General features: G+C 40.1%; 1 protein-coding gene across 1 annotated transcript in view; it reads right to left on the bottom strand.

Annotated features, from left to right (window-relative positions):
• SCOT (Succinyl-CoA:3-ketoacid CoA transferase) overlaps nucleotides 1-18,740 on the bottom strand; it is a 59,943-nt gene that overhangs the window by 31,727 nt on the left and 9,476 nt on the right. Inside the window, exons 3-7 of the mRNA XM_068362542.1 lie at nucleotides 12,898-13,124; nucleotides 8,790-8,893; nucleotides 4,003-4,155; nucleotides 1,005-1,173; nucleotides 456-621 (exon numbers count right to left, since the gene is read on the bottom strand). Coding sequence (XP_068218643.1) covers nucleotides 456-621; nucleotides 1,005-1,173; nucleotides 4,003-4,155; nucleotides 8,790-8,893; nucleotides 12,898-13,124 — 819 coding nt within the window. The remainder of the gene's footprint in view (nucleotides 1-455; nucleotides 622-1,004; nucleotides 1,174-4,002; nucleotides 4,156-8,789; nucleotides 8,894-12,897; nucleotides 13,125-18,740) is intronic.

The raw sequence follows: 18,740 nt of genomic DNA, 5'->3' as shown, positions 1-18,740 counted from the left end.
TTATGTGTTTTTCCATATCAATTACATTCCAAAGGTGGGTACGAAAAGGCAAAAAGCCATGGCTTGAAATTCTATTGCTAAGGGTATAAGGGAGTAGGAATCCATGCACTAATGGAACAGGTCTGCCTTTATGGTTAATGTAACAAGTGGTAGCCAGGTCTCTACACATCCCCTGACATGAAAACCTTAGGAAATACATGTTAGTTTGACCCAGGAATAACAATCAAAATATTCAAGAGGGCAAACTGCACATCATCTCCCCAAAAGTAAGTTCCTCCTCCTAAATCAATAGCTGATGATTCAGCAGTAAAATTCACAGTAATAACCAGGCTTTTACAAAAGGCAGCAGAATGATAAATAATCAAAGGGGTCAAGTGTTCATAAATAATTAAAATAACTTGCCTACTTATGAGAATGAGAAAACAATTTCAAAGACTTTATGCAAAGTAACTTACCATCTGGAATATAATTACTGGCTAGCATTGGCATTCCTATGCCAAGATTTGCATACATTCCATCTTTAAATTCCAGAGCTGCCCTTCTTACAATTCTTTCTCTCATAGCTACTGCAGGATTAGAAGCTGCAGCACTTTTCTTCTTTTCCTTACGTAAGGTTAAACGCTGGAACAGAACGAGATACATAAGCTCTTTACAATGAAAATTAAAAAATCTTTATATTTCAATTTGTGATAATGTCGCGCAAGTTGATTAATTAACGATAATTTTGGCTAGGACTGATCCATAATCTTAAACCAGGTCAACATGTTACAGGTTCCCTTCAGTCTCGAAAAACAAGATGTTTTCAAAATATAGACAATTGGATTTATTTTGTAGTGAACAGAACCTACATAAAAATATTAATTCCTCTAGTAAAAAAAATCTCGCTCCCAAACCAGACTGAAAATTAAATTGGGTATATAAAGGATTTTCCTATAAAACTCGTAATAAATCCTGTACTACAATTTATTCAAACCGAAACCATGAAGACAAAATTGTAGTCTTACCTCTATTCTCTTTTCATATTTCTCCCCATGGATGATACGATCAACATACAATGCTGGAACATGTACACTGTCTTCTGGAATTTCCCCAACTTCAACAATTTCTTCAACTTCAACTATCGTCGTTTGAGCAGCTTTGCACATGGGCAAATTAAAGTTACGGGCAGTTTTCCTTCAAGAAAAATGACTAAATTTGAATAGTAGAAACATCGGCATAGACAAAAAGACATACCGGTAAAAGGCTAATAAAACCTAACAACTGTACTGTAAGTTACAACTTCAAGCAAATGAAACCGAGAACATCAAAACACAAGTTTACTTCTAATTGCAGACTGGAATAGCCATTTCAAGATATGTTACAGGTTTGCAATTATTCAGCATCAAATAGCTTGAGTTACTAGTGATAGCATTAAATATGTTTGCCTAACACTTGTGAAGAGGTAATGGAAAAAAGTGATTACTGTAAAAGAAATTAATTAATTGATAAATATATCAATAAAGATTTGATAAATCTCTATGGACTAGTTTTTTAGCCACTCCAAATACAGTATGGCAGAAACGTGAAGCTTTATCAAACGATAATTATCATGGTTTATTTTTAATACTACCATCCCTAAAAGCTGTCTTCTAACTACAAGTGACAAGTTCCACAAAAAATACAACATACCCAGAACCTTAGGATATCAATGTCTCAGTAATGTCTGCAATGAAAAACATACTCTTTCAACAAATGTGTAAACCAGATCAGTGTGCCATTTTCTGCATGATAGAATGGTGAAAACAAGAAATGGAACACATCTATTGTTTGCTAATTTCTTGTGATTAATGGTTTCAAGTTCTGACGATGCCATAACAATTAGCTGGGCCCATCTTAGTACATACCATGTATTGTATACAGTATAAAACTGTTTCATTGCAATATTCATACAGATAAAAAATAGGAAAACTAAATCTATTCAATGGTAGATTACATTGTATTTACAGAATGGATTTGGGCATATTGGTCAATCTTTTCAACAATTAACATTTACCTTTTACCTTTAAATTTTATTTTTTTTAATTCCTAGAGTTTTCCATGGATTAAACCAAATATGTGACATTTGAAAACAGCATAAACCCATTACTTTAAAATTACTTTATGGTATCATCAAATTACAGTAATACTGTAATCCAACAGTTACTAGATTTCTGAACCTACAGATATCCTTTCATATCTCTCTGCAGATGCTTCTTTTGTTTAAAACAATTTACCTAATCTCCTTTAAGGTGCGATTAGATTGGCGAGTTTTTTCCGAGAGTTGCTCTCAGACAGCTGCTCTATGGAATGTAAACAGGCTGTAGAGGACTCTCCGAGATTTTCTCTCTACTCTCGCGAGTGTTTCTCTTCTCTCGCGCATGCTACAGTCTAAACACTCTAGACAGCACGCTCGTAGAGCTAGGTTGTAGCTCTCCACTCTATCCAGTGAATATTCAGATCTGTGAAAGTTTTTGTTACTCTCGCGAGAGAACATGTGCCAAAAAAGTGGAATAAAGACCAAACAATTGCATTAATTCAGCAATACGAGAAATTTCCTGAACTGTGGAATGTGACTTTGCCTGAGTACAGAAACAAAGAGCTGAAAATTAGTAAAATTAAAGGAATAGCTGAGAACTTGGGAATTAGCAAAAAAGAAATTACAAGGAAATGGCACAATCTCCGGAGTCTAATGTGTACTGAAGCTAGAAAATTAAAGAAGAAAAAAAATGGGAGTAGAGCTGAAGAAATAATTAGTGTAAAAAAAAAAATAAGAAATAAAAAAAAAAAACACTACCCACAAACACACACACACACACACTTCAATACCCGTTATTTTTAACGAGCACGTGCACTAGATTATTTGTTATTATAATTTGAAAAAAAAAAAAATATTAAATATTTAATTCAAATAAATGCTTAAAATTTACATATTTAATTTAAATATTTGAATTTAACGGGAACGTGCAGTAGATTATTTGTGTTATTATTATTAAAAATAAAAATATTAAATACATTTAATTTAAATAAATGATTAAAATTTAAATATTTGGATATAACGGGCACGTGCACTAGTTACTTTGTATTTATATGTTATGCTTTCTTATCCTAACCTACCCTCCCTCACTTACTGCTCACTCCAGCATTTTTTTGTGTTTACACAGTGTTATATAAAAGTTCTTTATTTCTTCAGGAACTGCCTAGCTCCGAATTGATCTGGAAACGGGAATCAACCAGAGCAAACTGGAAGTATTAATTTGGAAACAGGAACCCCCAAACATACGAAGTTCTTATAGCTCGATGCATCATCCTCAAACAATTTTCTTAATAATTTTGCATGTGCTCCATCTTCTCCCCTTCTGCTTATCCATTTTCGGACCCACATACTTCTTTTCCTTTTATTTTTCACTTCGTTCATAATTATTAATGCAGCAGCAACATGGCACTTTTGAGACATATTCTCTCAACCCTCGCTAGTTGTCAACTAGTACTGGCTCCAGTGTAAATAGATGCGCGAGAAATCTTACCCGACTCTCGGACACTTTCTCTCGCGACACTCACTCACAGCTCTCGGAGAGAAAAACTTGCTGGTAGTATAAACACGAGGTAGAGAAAGTCGCGCTAGAGTAGCCGTCTCTCGGGAGAGTTTAATCTCCCATCTAATCGCACCTTAAGAATCAACTTTTTATAAGGAATATTTCTTTCTAACCTAAAGAATACCTAAAAATGCCTTATTCATTACTCTACAAAGAAGTGGCTACATATCAGGAAAAAAATTATTTTTCTAACCTCAGTTTGCTATACAGTACAGTACTGTACTTTCTCCATAATAAAAATCAATCTTTTCAAGACATCTTAATTATTCAACAGGAAGTCATTTAGTAATAACTATACTGTACCACGAAAAAAGCAGACATATAATTCATTAAGAAAAAAAGCCTAAAAATAAGATTTCAAGTTCTGTAATTTAGACATAGAAACACTCACCTAAAAATAAGATTTCCAGCTTTGTCTGCTTTCCAAGCTTTGATAAGGGCAAAATCTCCAGTAATGGCTTCTTCCATTATGTAATTCCTACCATTAAACACCCTGTGCTCCCTAGCGGCACTCTGGATGTCAATTTTTCCATCTTGAGTGTATCTAAAAATAAATGATCAATTATTAAATACCACAATAAAAAATATTACTATACAATCTACTAAATCTAAAAAAAGATTGATAATTCAAAGCTTACAAAGAATTTAATTACATAATTCTTTTTGGAATTGTAGCTTACAAAATAAAACAACAAAATAAAAAAACCATAATTTCTCCCTAATACACAATGTCACCTTTCCCTTAATCCATATTTCAAGTAGACAGCACCAAGAATATGACATTGTTAACTAGTTGGCACACATCATATAAAAGAGAAACAATTGTTCTGATTACATTTCATCACCAATCACAAACATCTTACAACAATTATTATCATACACACTGGTAATTATCTTTCCTATGACTGAATTGTTAAAGTTACAAGCAGCCTTGATGTTCTCTGTCAAAGTTGAAAGGCTCAGAATTTTTTTTTTCAAGAAAGTGGCATCTACAATGACATGCATGGTACGGAAGATGATCTTCTGTATAATAATGACGATGTAGCCTAAGTAGACTTTTCAGAACAAAAATAAAGGTTATATGTAATGCAAATGTTTTTTTTATATATATTTCCCAGTGATGAGTAATCGAACCAGTTGATTAGTGGGGGTTGAAGGAAATATAATGCTCCATACTATTTAAGTGCTAAAATAATAGATGTAAAGACTTTATTTTCCTGCAATTTTAAAATGGATACTATATGTGCCATATGTATAATAATAATTGATAGATATTTTTGTGTTGTGGGGTGCTATAATGAATGTTGCCACCCTTTCTTCCCAGTTCCCACTCAGTCCACCTCGTGCACTCAGCAAGGTAACTTCTTTCCTATGAAATCTCAAGAACAGTTAGACATTTTAGAAGCGTAGATTGTTGTCAGCGTTATTGTTTTGCACATTTTAAGTCGTTAATAGCTAAAAGTGATCATGTTTTGATTGCCGTGTACGAGGGTTAGCGGAAGAAATTGTTTTTTTAATTAGTGTGTTCTGGAGGTACCTGGTAAGAACGCCATGTTTATTTTTCTTTACAGAACTACTTATCATTATTATTAATTGCTAAGCTACAACCCTAGTTGGAAAAACAAGATGCTATAAGCCCAGAGGCCCCACCAGGGAAAATAGCCCAGTGAGTAAAGGAAACAAGGGAAAATTAAATATTCTAAGAACAGTAACAACATCAAAATAAATATTTCCTATGTAAACTATAAATACTTTAACAAGATAAGAGGAAGAGAAATTAGATAGAATAGTGTGCCAGAGTGTACCCTCAAGCAAGTGAACTCTAATCCAAGACAGTGAAATACCATGGTGCAGAGGCTATGGCACTACCCAAGACTAGAGAACAATGGTTTGATTTTGGAGTGTCCTTCTCCTAGAAGAGCTGCTTTTAAGTAATCATTGAGATTGTTTTATATTGTTGTCATGTGTTAACTTTCTGCAATCACATTCATTTTCATTGCTTATATTAAGTTATTGATTTGTTTTATCATTCATTTCAGTTCAAATGTAATACACCATCTGACAAGTTTATATGGAAAACACATTAAAGAAAAGCTTACAAGGTGGTGTCAATTAGAACCCCTACACTAAAACATACCCTATACAATGGTGCCAGAGATTATTATCTAGAGTAGATCAGGAATAAGAACTGTAATAGACCGTAAGTTCCTGTCCAACAAATTAAGATGAGAATCAGCGGCTGAAGACCAGACAGGAGATCAATACTCCAAACAAGGTAGAATGAAAGAATTAAAACACTTCTTCAGAATAGATCGATCACCAAAAATCCTTAGACTTTTTAAATAAGCCAATTTGTGCAATTAAGGAAGACACATATCTAATGTGTTTCTCAAAAGTAAATATGCTGTTGAGAATCACACCTAAAATCTTAGTCATACAGAGTTAAAGAAACATTATCAATGCTGAGATCCGGATGTTGAGGAGCCACTGTCCTTGACCTACTTACAATCATACTTTGAGTTTTGTTAGGATTCAACTTCATGCCCCAAAATTTGCACCATGCACTAATTTTAGCTAGATCTCTATTAGGAGATTCAGCAACCTCAGCTATACATTCAGGAGATGAAATTAATGCAAAGAGTGTAGTATCATCTGCATATACAACAATCTTGTTTTCTTGGACCTACTTTTAAAGTTGTATCCTTGCCCCACCTATTAAGGTTAAGGAAATTACCAACAAGTACATAGGCCAAACCACATGTCATGTGTATATAGTAATAGTAGGAAAAGTAATAAGCCAAGCACACTACCCTGAGGAACACCAGATAGCACATTCCTATACTCACTATGACGCCCATCAACAACTCTGCAATCTATTATTTAAGAATTCAATAATAATGCTCAGAAATGACCCACCCACTCCCAACTGTTGAGTTTAAAAACAAGGGCCTCATGATTAACACGGTCAAAGGCAGCACTAAAATCGAGGCCAATCATACAAACTTCCTGACCACAATCAAGGCATCTCTGTACAGCATTGGAGATTGTAAGAAGGGTATCCCATGCTCCAAGACCTTTACGAAAACCAAATTGCAAACTATGGAACAGATGATTACTTTCACCAAACCTATCAAGACGTTTTGCCAAGACATTCCAAAACATTAGCTAATATGGGAGTCACGGAAATTGGGCAGTAATCAGTTGGACTTGAGCTACCACAAACACATTTACATAGTGGAGTAACATTACCATTTCTCCAACAAGTGCTAAAAGCTCCTCTTCTTGCTAACTTGTGCAAACTAACATAACTTAGGAGCTAAGAAATCAGCAGTCTTTATAAGAAATAAAGGAAAAATACAATTTGGGTCTACACTTCCATAAGCATCAAGGTCCATTAAGAGAGCTTTCATTCTACAAGATCGAAAAGCTGAACTAGTTAGTTTAGCCTCAGGAAAACAGGAATGAGGAAGATCAAGTTTCTCATTACTCTGCTTACTGTCAAACTCATCAGCCAGAAGGGTTGCCTTTACCTTTGAACAGTGAGTAACAGAGCCATCTGTTTCAAGTAAAGGAGGAACTGTTGCATCTACACCAAAGAGTGCATATTTAAGGGTAGTACACCACTTATGATCCTGGGTTGTACCAGAAATGGTTTCTTTTATGGTTAAATTGTATTTCTTTTCAGTTGAAGCATAAACTCTAAAAGCAATAGCTATGAGCTGAGTATAGTTGTTCCAAGTAAAATCTGATCTGTTACCCTTTTAAAGATGATAGGACTCCAGCTTCTCCAATAAGCAGGTCTACAATCATCATTGAACCCCGGTTTGTTTGTCCTTGACTCGGTACCTTAGGACACAAGAAAGGATATGCCTATCAAATATGTTGACTAGTTTCTCAATCAAAGGGACAACATAATCAACACTACTATACAATAGTGACCAATTCAAGCCCAAAAGATCACTCAAAATCCTATTCCAGTCTGCTTAAGATTTCATATAAATATTACACGAGTATGAAACATCACGGACAGGCTGCTCAATCTTCACTAATGAAACTAAGGCATGTTCAGATGTCCCAATTCCAGAACCAACATTACTTGTTATTAACGCCAGGGGACTCGGTGTATACAAGGTCCAAACAGTTACCAGACCTGTGAGTAGCTTCACTCATGATTTGCTCACAGCCCGATTCAGTCAAAGTCTCTAGCTCTTAAGCCATGGCGATCGGTAGGAGAAACAGAATTTAACTACTCCTTATGGTGAGCATTGAAATCACCAACAAAAACAAAAGAGGCCTTTCTATCATCATATAATATAAGAAAAATATTCTTTAGCAATAAAACAAATTTCTTTCAACACTCAAACTATCTGAAACATGAAATATAGATGTTCTCCTTGATAAAAATGCAATAATCTGAATTTCCTTCCATGACCAAATTCTTTCTTTATGAAAAGTAGTTTGGAAAGAGAACAGAATATCATCGTGCCCAAAGATGAAGGTCTCTTTTTCTATAAGAAATAACAGCACCATAAGGACCAAAACCAGTAAAATCATGAGTTGTTGAAGAATCTGTGGTAGCCCTGACAGTATTGTGTTTTGCCGAAGAAGCAGGCAACCATTTTTACGAATCCTTATTTTGTTCAGCTAAAGGGGAAGTAACCTCTAATACCAAATCACACACAATTGAATAATTATTGACCAAAATATCTTTAGGAAAAGTAGTTTTGCTGATACATCGCAAGAAATATTCCGTAGAAACCCAGCAGAGTTATCTATCTGGTCCCAGCATTAAATAAGACTTTAAACTGAACAAGATCTAAACACACATTATCTAAATTTGAGATAATGGGACTGCAGTGCACAAGGGATCTACCATGAAAAAGAATCAAGATCTAAAACAAGAAAAGCATTACTAGCCAAATCTCTAATGACTTAGCATTCTCATCTCTTTCTCTTGACTTCATTTTCCAAGTAAGCAGACATCTGTTCAACTACAAGTTTAAGCTTTACAGTGTGAAATATTCATAGAAAAATTCTGCTTCCAAGAAGATGCAATCACACTTCTACTCCTGCCCTGTCAATGATGAAATTCCCAAGGCATGAGCGGTTAAGTATAACAAAATAACTTTTGGCATCATTTGTAATAAAACAAAAACTTTTGCATTATTTATAACTTACTTGATTGGTGATCCTCCTTCATGTACAAGAGTGCCATAACCAGTAGGTGTGAAGAAAGCTGGAATACCAGCACCACCAGCACGACAACGTTCAGCAAGTGTGCCCTAAAAATTTGAATTCATGATTTGAATAAAGTCATTACAGTATGGAGACGAGTATATGTAAGTGCTTCAAAATAATTAAAGAGCCTTTAAGCTCTAACAGATAATAGGTGGGGAAGATAATAGAGAAGAGGATAAAAGGCAAATAAGCAGGCGGAGAGCATAGAAGAAGATTCCGGATGAAAGGTACTGTACCAAAATATGAACACAATACAGGAAACGTTTGGAGAGAGGAGTGTAAAAAGAAACTAAAAACCTGTAAAAGAGTATAGTAGGCAAAAGATGGAAGTTAAGAAAAAATTCTATGATACAAATACATTTTGTATTTTTCCTAGTTACACAAATTCAAGTCCTTTAAATAGGATACAATAATTTGACGCAAACTGGAACACGAGATAACCGTTAAATCGTTAACATGGTACAGCAGTTAAGGTTTATGACAGGTGGAAAAGGGGAACTACGCATCATCCTAACTTTAGTGAAGATAATTTTGACCTTTGGCATAAGGACTGAGTTGGGTGGGTGATGGGAAGTTAACTTTTAAAAACTAAGGTTTGCATTGCTATGAAAAATATAATATACTTTTACTAAATTTTGGTGGGAGGCAAACCCTATGACCCAAACTAGAGAGTTCTGTTTCTCTCCCTGTAGAAGTGTTAGCTGTATGCTTGCATGCTGTCACTAGCATGTCATGCAACTATGATGCTCACTTGCGTGCTCTTCCATAAGATCACACCCTTGTCCTCATCAGTTCATGAGCCCACTATCTCGTGGGCTTACGCGCTCCTACAGGAAGAAGGATGGATGACCTTCAGCATACCCTCACTTATCTGTGCATCCAAGCAAGCTCTCCTGTCTATGTGCAGTCCTACAGAAGCATGCCCTCATCTGCTCCATCTTGCTCTTACAGGAGCGAGCCCTCAAATGTTCATGTGCACCCTCACATTTATGCTCACATTCTTCTAAGAGGAAACATTCACCTTCTGGCAAGATTAGAAACTTGATAATTCTATATTCTCCACAATGTTTTGCGAGGCTAGAGAATACGTACTGGGAAAATTCCTTCCCAAAAAGTACGTATGAGTGTGAGGAACAGGTGCTCACGAGTGTGAGGAACAGGTGCTCACGAGTGTGAGGAACAGGTGCTCACACAACGACTACCTATGCTCTTTCCTCAAAAAAACAAGAGCGTACTGTTGGTAGGAATAAGAGGCTTGAGCTTTTCTCCCCTTCCTAAGAGATCCCTCTCACTTTTGGATAGAGAGAAATACCAAGTACCAAGACTTGTCCCTTTAGGAGCAGCCATCAGTATGTGCTGTTTTGCAACATAAGTCAGTTTTGTACCGAAGCAGTGCCCTCAAAAAATCATCCTGAATGTAGCTGCATGCCTTGTATGATATCTGTGTGAGGACAGTTCAGTACAGTATGTACCAAGACAAGCAGTGCATACCAAAAGGGGTTTGTGTTACAAGGGCTCACACAGCTGCTCCAAGCACTGTCTCATATGAGATTGAGATCTCTTTAACTATATCAGAAAAAAAGGTTGATCACCAACCCGAGGAAGTACGAATCGGAAATGCTTAATTCTTAAATACATTTTAATATGAGGTTCAGGCGTTCAGCAAGCTTTCTTGATGCTACACAATTGGTCACTTCAGTCAAGGTGTTCAGTGACTTTTTCGTCACTGAACTTCTTGCATATGCTTCATTTATGCGTTTCCATTATGCAAAACGATTGATGAGGAGCCTATGACAGTTCTTATCATTTGTATGGGTTATCAGACCAAACCTTCACGATTGCCAGTGTTTCCTTGAGCCCTGCAAAATAGGTTACCTTATGGTTGTTCTCTTTAATCAGCATTTCCCATGAAATCAGTATATTTACAATTGGTTACCGAGATCGGGAACGCTACAATCATTTACCGCGAACAGGAAGATTATGATAATTTACCAAGATCAGAATCCCTCAGGTGTGATATATGACCATATGCTGTACACTTTGGTAGGATAACCAACAGTAATGATTTCAACTTTAACATGCTTTACAATTGTACAGTAGATGACATTTTTGCTATGTCCTGCAAGTTTCTACCTAGCACGGAGTGGTTACACACAAGTATCATACTACACCCACTCCAAAATGTATGCAGGGGGGGGGTCAGACATTGCCCGATTCTGCAAGGCAGTGGATGGTTTGGCGCCAAAGATGATGCAGATATAACGAGAGGAGAAAATGTTCTGTCAAGGTGAAACAATCATTGGTTTTATGTTCTTAGAAAGCTAGATAAACTGAGGAAGAGCTAGAAGCCTCTTTCTCTTAGTAAGCAGATTTATAATTAATTACACCAGATTTGAAGTCACTATGCACACAAAACATATTAGAAGGCAGCAAAGAAAGAAGAGAAGAGATAAAGGGTCGATGAGCATAACATGGAGATAGCTTTTTCCACCATGCGCTCAGCATTCGGGGTAACCATAGATAGGAATAAAGAAACACAAAGCAAAATACCTTACACCAACACACTCTTGAGAAGAGATGATATTCTTTTTAGATGGAGGTAATCTATCTATTTCTTAGATTGGGGGTTATACGCTGCATCAGGATCGAAGCTAAAATGCACATAAGTGGAGGAAGGTACCGAAGCACGGACACACTTCCAGGAATGATGGGGGTGAAAAATGGAATATGGAGGAATATAGAAATATTAATTACTCTTATCTTGACATCACCCTACAAAATTATTTCAACATTTTCTAATCTGAAACTTACAATTCAAAATGTAGATGCGAGATCTGCTAAACCCTCAGGAGAAAGGCAAATAATGGCAGAATATCCTTGGTCATCAGATGACCAACAAAAAGTACACGACAAGATTTGTTTTGTTATGATTTAGGACTTAATATTCAATTATCAATTTTTCATGAGGCAATATCTGCATCAGAAAAATTATGAAATTATGACATTATGTTACCCATTGTCTACTTACAATAATTCTAGATACGAGAATGTCTCATGAAATTTAGATGTGTCCATCATAAGATATAAAGATGTTTATACAACTCTCATAAAATTTACATATGTTGTCTTCTTAGTACCACGAGCAGAATTGATGTAAGTAAATGCTAACATTACCATCTGAGAGCGAGTCTTAGGTACAGTATTACATGTGCTAGTCATATATCGCACAATAAAAGATAGTTTTCAATGTCTTCTTGTAAATTTGTGCTTTGAGAAAATACTATTCTGTATAGCAAATATATATTGGGGAAAGTTCATTGAAATTATAAAAAAACGACAAGAGGCACAATAACAATCTACTGAAGGCAAATTAATAATACAAATTAAAAGATTCTTATTACATAAAATAACAAGATTTGTTACAAGCAGTCAGAAAACCAGTTATAGATGAGCTGCATCCATAACCTTGAAAACAGAAGTGGAATAAAGAACACTGTAATTAATTCGTTCCTACAGGTATCTATTATGTATGAGGTAGATTACCTAGATATATTCCCAACAACAGTGCAGTGCTTTCATCTAAATCATATTCCTCTTTCAAACTTTTCCTTTCCATCCTCTTTAAATTCATCCCACCATCTAATCCACTGGCTCGTACTTGATCTTCCACCCCTGGCAGATTTCCTAAGTCCCCTTCTTGTATACTTACTAAATGCCCAAAACACTTCCATCTTGACTTCCTTTTACTGCCACAAGACTTCCACTGCATTTTCTTCATTTATCAACCGCTCATGCAGTCAGATTTCAAGAATCCGTCTTGACATCACCATTTCTGTTCACTTTAGCTCCTCTTGATGCCCATGTTTCTGAATTATACATTCATTACTGGTTTGTTATAGTAAAACCAATCATGATTTTCCCTTTAATTAACATTCTTCTGTCACTCAGTATCCTTGCCACCTGCCTCCCTTCACCTAAAAATATTTTTATGCTACTTTAAACCAGCTTAAAAGTAGAATACTGTATTGCACTATGATTACAAACTCACCTGGGGTGTCAATTCAACCTCCAACTCTCCGCTCAAATATTGTCGCTCAAACTCTGCATTTTCTCCAACATATGAAGATATCATACGTTTGATTTGTTTCTGTGCCAAAAGCAGCCCTAGTCCAAAATTATCAATCCCAGCATTGTTGCTTACCACGGTAAGGCCATCAACTTTAGATTCCACTAAAGCACCAATAAGATTCTCTGGGATTCCACATAGACCAAAACCTGAAACAATGAAATATGTATTAGAACCAATGACAAAATGTTATTTTCATTAGTAAAATAAATTTTTGAATATACTTACCCGATGATCATGTAGCTGTCAACTCCGTTGCCCGACAGAAATCTACGGTCGGGATACGCCAGCGATCGCTATCCAGGTGGGGGTGTACACAACAGCGCCATCTGTGAGTAGGTACTCAAGTACTTCTTGTCAACAAGAACTCAATTTTCTCCTCGGTCCACTGGTTCTCTATGGGGAGGAAGGGCGGGTTCTTTAATTCATGATCATCGGGTAAGTATATTCAAAAATTTATTTTACTAATGAAAATAACATTTTTCAATATTAATCTTACCCGATGATCATGTAGCTGATTCACACCCAGGGTGGTGGGTGGAGACCAGCATACATGTTAACAAAGAAGCTAAGTATCCCGTATTTCATTTTATCAGTTATTCAAAATAACAAACATAAAATAAATAAGTACCTGGTAAGGAAGTCGACTTGAACTATTACTCTGCCTTTTTTAAGTACGTCTTCCTTACTGAGCCTAGCGGTCCTCTTAGGATGCTGAACGACTCCTAGGTGCTGAAGTATAAAGGGCTGCAACCCATACTAAAGGACCTCATCACAACCTCTAACCTAGGCGCTTCTCAAGAAAGAATTTGACCACCCGCCAAATCAACCAGGATGCGGAAGGCTTCTTAGCCGACCGTACAACCAAAAGAACAACAATAAAAAGTATTCAAGAGAAAGGTTAAAAAGGTTATGGGATTATGGGAATGTAGTGGCTGAGCCCTCACCTACTACTGCACTCGCTGCTACGAATGGTCCCAGGGTGTAGCAGTTCTCGTAAAGAGACTGGACATCTTTGAGATAGAATGATGCGAACACTGACTTGCTTCTCCAATAGGTTACATCCATAACACTCTGCAGAGAACGGTTCTGTTTGAAGGCCACTGAAGTAGCAACAGCTCTCACTTCATGTGTCCTTACCTTCAGCAAAGCAAGGTCTTCTTCCTTCAGATGAGAATGTGCTTCTCTAATCAGAAGCCTGATGTAGTAAGAAACTGCGTTCTTAGACATCGGTAGAGAAGGCTTCTTGATAGCACACCATAAAGCTTCTGATTGTCCTCGTAATGGCTTTGACCTTCTTAAATAGTACCTAAGAGCTCTAACTGGGCAAAGTACTCTCTCTAGTTCGTTCCCCACCAAGTTGGACAGGCTTGGGATCTCGAACGACTTAGGCCAAGGACGGGAAGGAAGCTCGTTTTTAGCCAAAAAACCGAGCTGCAAGGAACATGTAGCCGTTTCAGATGTGAAACCTATGTTCCTGCTGAAGGTGTGGATCTCACTTACTCTTTTAGCTGTTGCTAAGCACACGAGGAAAAGAGTTTTTAATGTGAGGTCCTTAAAAGAGGCTGATTGGAGCGGTTCAAATCTTGATGACATTAGGAACCTTAAAACCACGTCTAGATTCCAGCCTGGAGTGGACAACCGACATTCCTTTGAGGTCTCAAAAGACCTAAGGAGGTCCTGTAGATCTTTGTTGGTGGAAAGATCCAAGCCTCTGTGGCGGAATACCGCTGCCAACATACTTCTGTAACCCTTGATCGTAGGAGCTGATAGGGATCTTACGTTCCTAGATGTAACAGGAAGTCAGCAATCTGGGTTACAGTGGTACTGGTTGAGGAAACTGCATTGGCCTTACACCAGCTTCGGAAGACTTCCCATTTAGACTGATAGACTCTGAGAGTGGATGTCCTCCTTGCTCTGGCAATCGCTCTGGCTGCCTCCTTCGAAAAGCCTCTAGCTCTTGAGAGTCTTTCGATAGTCTGAAGGCAGTCAGACGAAGAGCGTGGAGGTTTGGGTGTACCTTCTTTACGTGAGGTTGACGCAGAAGGTCCACTCTTAGAGGAAGAGTCCTGGGAACGTCGACTAGCCATTGCAGTACCTCGGTGAACCATTCTCTCGCGGGCCAGAGGGGAGCAACCAACGTCAGCCGTGTCCCTTTGTGAGAGGCGAACTTCTGAAGTACCCTGTTGACAATCTTGAACGACGGGAACGCATACAGGTCGAGATGGGACCAATCCAGCAGAAAGGCATCCACGTGAACTGCTGCTGGGTCTGGAATCAGAGAACAATACATCGGGAGCCTCTTGGTCATCGAGGTAGCGAATAAATCTATGGTTGGCTGACCCCACAGGGCCCATAGTCTGCTGCAAACATTCTTGTGAAGGGTCCACTCTGTGGGGATGACCTGACCCTTCCGGCTGAGGCGATCTGCCATGACATTCATATCGCCCTGAATGAACCTCGTTACCAGCGTAAGCTTTCGATCTTTTGACCAAATGAGGAGGTCCCTTGCGATCTCGAACAACTTCCTCGAATGAGTCCCTCCCTGCTTGGAGATGTAAGCCAAGGCTGTGGTGTTGTCGGAGTTCACCTTCACCACCTTGTTTAGCTGGAGGGACTTGAAGTTTATCAAGGCCAGATGAACCGCCAACAACTCCTTGCAATTGATGTGAAGTGTCCTTTGCTCCTGATTCCATGTGCCCGAGCATTCCTGTCCGTCCAGTGTCGCACCCCAGCCCGTGTCCGATGCGTCCGAGAAGAGACGGTGGTCGGGGGTCTGAACAGCCAATGGTAGACCTTCCTTGAGAAGAATGCTGTTCTTCCACCACGTTAGAGTAGACCTCATCTCTTCGGAAACAGGAACTGAGACCGTCTCTAGCGTCATGTCCTTTATCCAGTGAGCAGCTAGATGATACTGAAGGGGGCGGAGGTGGAGTCTCCCTAACTCGATGAACAGGGCCAGCGATGAAAGTGTCCCTGTTAGACTCATCCACTGCCTGACTGAGCATCGGTTATTCTCAGCATGCTCTGGATGCATTCTAGGGCTTGATTGATCCTTGGGGCCGACGGAAAAGCCCGAAAAGCTCGACTCTGCATCTCCATACCCAGGTAGACAATGGTCTGGGATGGGACGAGCTGGGACTTCTCTATATTGACCAGGAGGCCCAGTTCCTTGGTCAGATCCATAGTCCATCTGAGATTCTCCAGACAGCGACGACTTGTTGGAGCTCTTTAAAGCCAGTCGTCTAAATAGAGGGAGGCTCTGATGTCTGCCAAGTGAAGGAATTTCGCAATATTCCTCATCAGTCTGGTAAACACAAGAGGTGCCGTGCTTAGGCCAAAGCACAGGGCTTGGAACTGGTACACAACCTTTCCAAAGACGAACCTTAGGAAAGGTTGGGAGTCTGGATGGATGGGGACGTGAAAGTACGCGTCTTTCAGGTCTAACGAGACCATCCAGTCCTCCTGCCTGACCGCTGCTAGGACCGACTTCGTCGTCTCCATCGTGAACGTCTGCTTGGTGACAAAAGCATTGAGAGCACTGACGTCCAGCACCGGTCTCCAACCTCCTGTCTACTTGGCTACCAGGAAGAGACGGTTGTAAAAGCCCTGGGATTGATGATCCCGGACTATGACCACCGCTTCCTTTTGTAGCAAGAGCGACACCTCTTGTTGCAACGCTAGCCTCTTGTCCTTCTCCTTGTAGTTGGGAGAGAGGTTGAAGGGAGACGTAGCTAGAGGGGGACTGCGGCAGAACGGAATTCTGTATCCCTCCCTTAGCCACTTCACAGACTGAGCGTCTGCACCTCTGCTCTCCCAAGCTTGCCAGAAGGTCTTGAGTCTGGCTCCTACTGCTGTCTGGAGAGGAAGGCAGTCAGAACTTGCCTTTTGCGGACTTGGAACCCTTCTTGGACTTGCCACGGTGACTGTCTGCACGGGTACCTCCTCTGCTGGAGGCTCTGCCACGAAAGGGCGGGATGAACCTAGATGCAGGTGTGTCAACTGCTGCAGGGCGGAAGGGTCTAGGCACGGAAGGTAAGGTTTTAGCCTTACGTGCAGAAGATGCCATAAGATCATGAGTATCCTTCTGGATAAGCGAGGCAGCCATCCCCTTAATCAGCTCCTCCGGAAACAGACACTTGGAGAGAGGAGCAAACAACAACTCTGACTTCTGGCAAGGAGTGATACCGGCCGATAAGAAGGAGCAAAGATGTTCTCTCTTCTTAAGGACTTCTGACACATACGAAGCCGCAAGTTCACCAGACCCATCCCGAATTGCTATGTCCATGCTAGACATGATCAGCATGGCCGAGTCCTTATCTGAAGGGGAAGTCTTCCTGCTTAAGGCTCCCAAACACCAATTGAGGAAGTTGAATATCTCGAAGGCACGAAAGACTCCCTTCAACAGATGATCTAAATCGGAAAAGGACCAGCAGATCTTCGAACGTCTCATAGCCAACCTGCGGGGAGAGTCAACCAGACTTGAGAAGTCGCCCTGGGCAGAGGCAGGAACTCCCAAGCCGGGTTCCTCTCCCGTGGCATACCAGACGCTCGACTTAGAAGCAAGCTTGGTAGGCGGAAAGACGAAAGAAGTCTTTCCCAGTTGCTTCTTGGAATGCAACCACTCTCCCATAACCCTCAAAGCTCTCTTAGATGATCTGGCGAGAACAAGCTTGGTGAAGGCAGGCGCAGCAGACTGCATGCCCAGAGCAAACTCGGAGGGAGGAGAGCGAGGGGTTGCAGACACAAACTGCTCAGGATACAAGTCCCTGAACAAGGCAAGGACTTTACGAAAGTCTAAGGAGGGAGGCGTAGACTTGGGCCCTTCAAAATCAGAGTGAGGTTCATCCAGATGTGCAGCTTCGTCATCCGATACACCATCATCCGAAAGCTGAGTTGTAAGTGGCAAAGGTAGAGCAGAAAGCTGAACGGCTGAATCCGGCAGTACGGGTGCATGCGTACCTGCGGATCCAACATCATGCCGCTGCTGGTCGGTCTGCGAGCTGGCAACAACAAAAGCAGAGGGCTGGTGTGTGGGAGGGGCTGCGGTGGGTTGAGGAGCATGCGGTATGGTATGCAGAGCATGCTGTAAGGTATGCGGCTCATGCTGCATGGTATGCGGAGCATGCTGATAAGGTATGCAGAGCATGCTGCATGGGCTGAGGAGAATGCCGCATAGTGCTGGAACCCGGCAACTCCTGATGCGGTAGCTCACGCATGTTAGCAGATGGTGCAGCAAGAACATGCGTCTGGCAGGGAGGACTGCGCATCGGTGGTGGAGCTCTCACAGGTGGAGTGTGGGAGCAGGCAGCCGCAATATCTGCTGAGCGCACAACCTCGGCGGGTTGTAGGTTAACAGGAGCAGTGTAAACCTTTTCAGCATGATACTCCTGCAAGAATGCCGCAAGCTGAGACTGCATAGTCTGCAGCATGGACCACTTAGGGTCTACTGTGGTTGGAGCAACAACAGACGGAGCAGTAGCCTGTTGAGGGACCACTCTACCTCTCTTGGGAGGTGTGCAGTCATCAGATGACTGCGGCGAGTCCGAACTGACCCAGTGGCTACACCTGGGCCGTTGGACTCGCTCGGAAGGGACCTTACGTTTGAGCGGTCGTGAGACCTTGGTCCACCGTTTCCTCCTGGAAACTTCTTCCACAGACGAGAAATGTAAGGGCTCATTCGTCTGTATGTGGATGGGACGATCCTTAACAGATACGTCCGCAACCACTGAGGATACATCCGTGCGCCGATCAAGGCCTGCCGA

Source organism: Palaemon carinicauda, chromosome 39 (genome assembly GCF_036898095.1).
Source record: "Palaemon carinicauda isolate YSFRI2023 chromosome 39, ASM3689809v2, whole genome shotgun sequence".
Classification (NCBI taxonomy): domain Eukaryota; kingdom Metazoa; phylum Arthropoda; class Malacostraca; order Decapoda; family Palaemonidae; genus Palaemon; species Palaemon carinicauda.
This window is presented reverse-complemented; position numbering and strand designations above follow the sequence as displayed.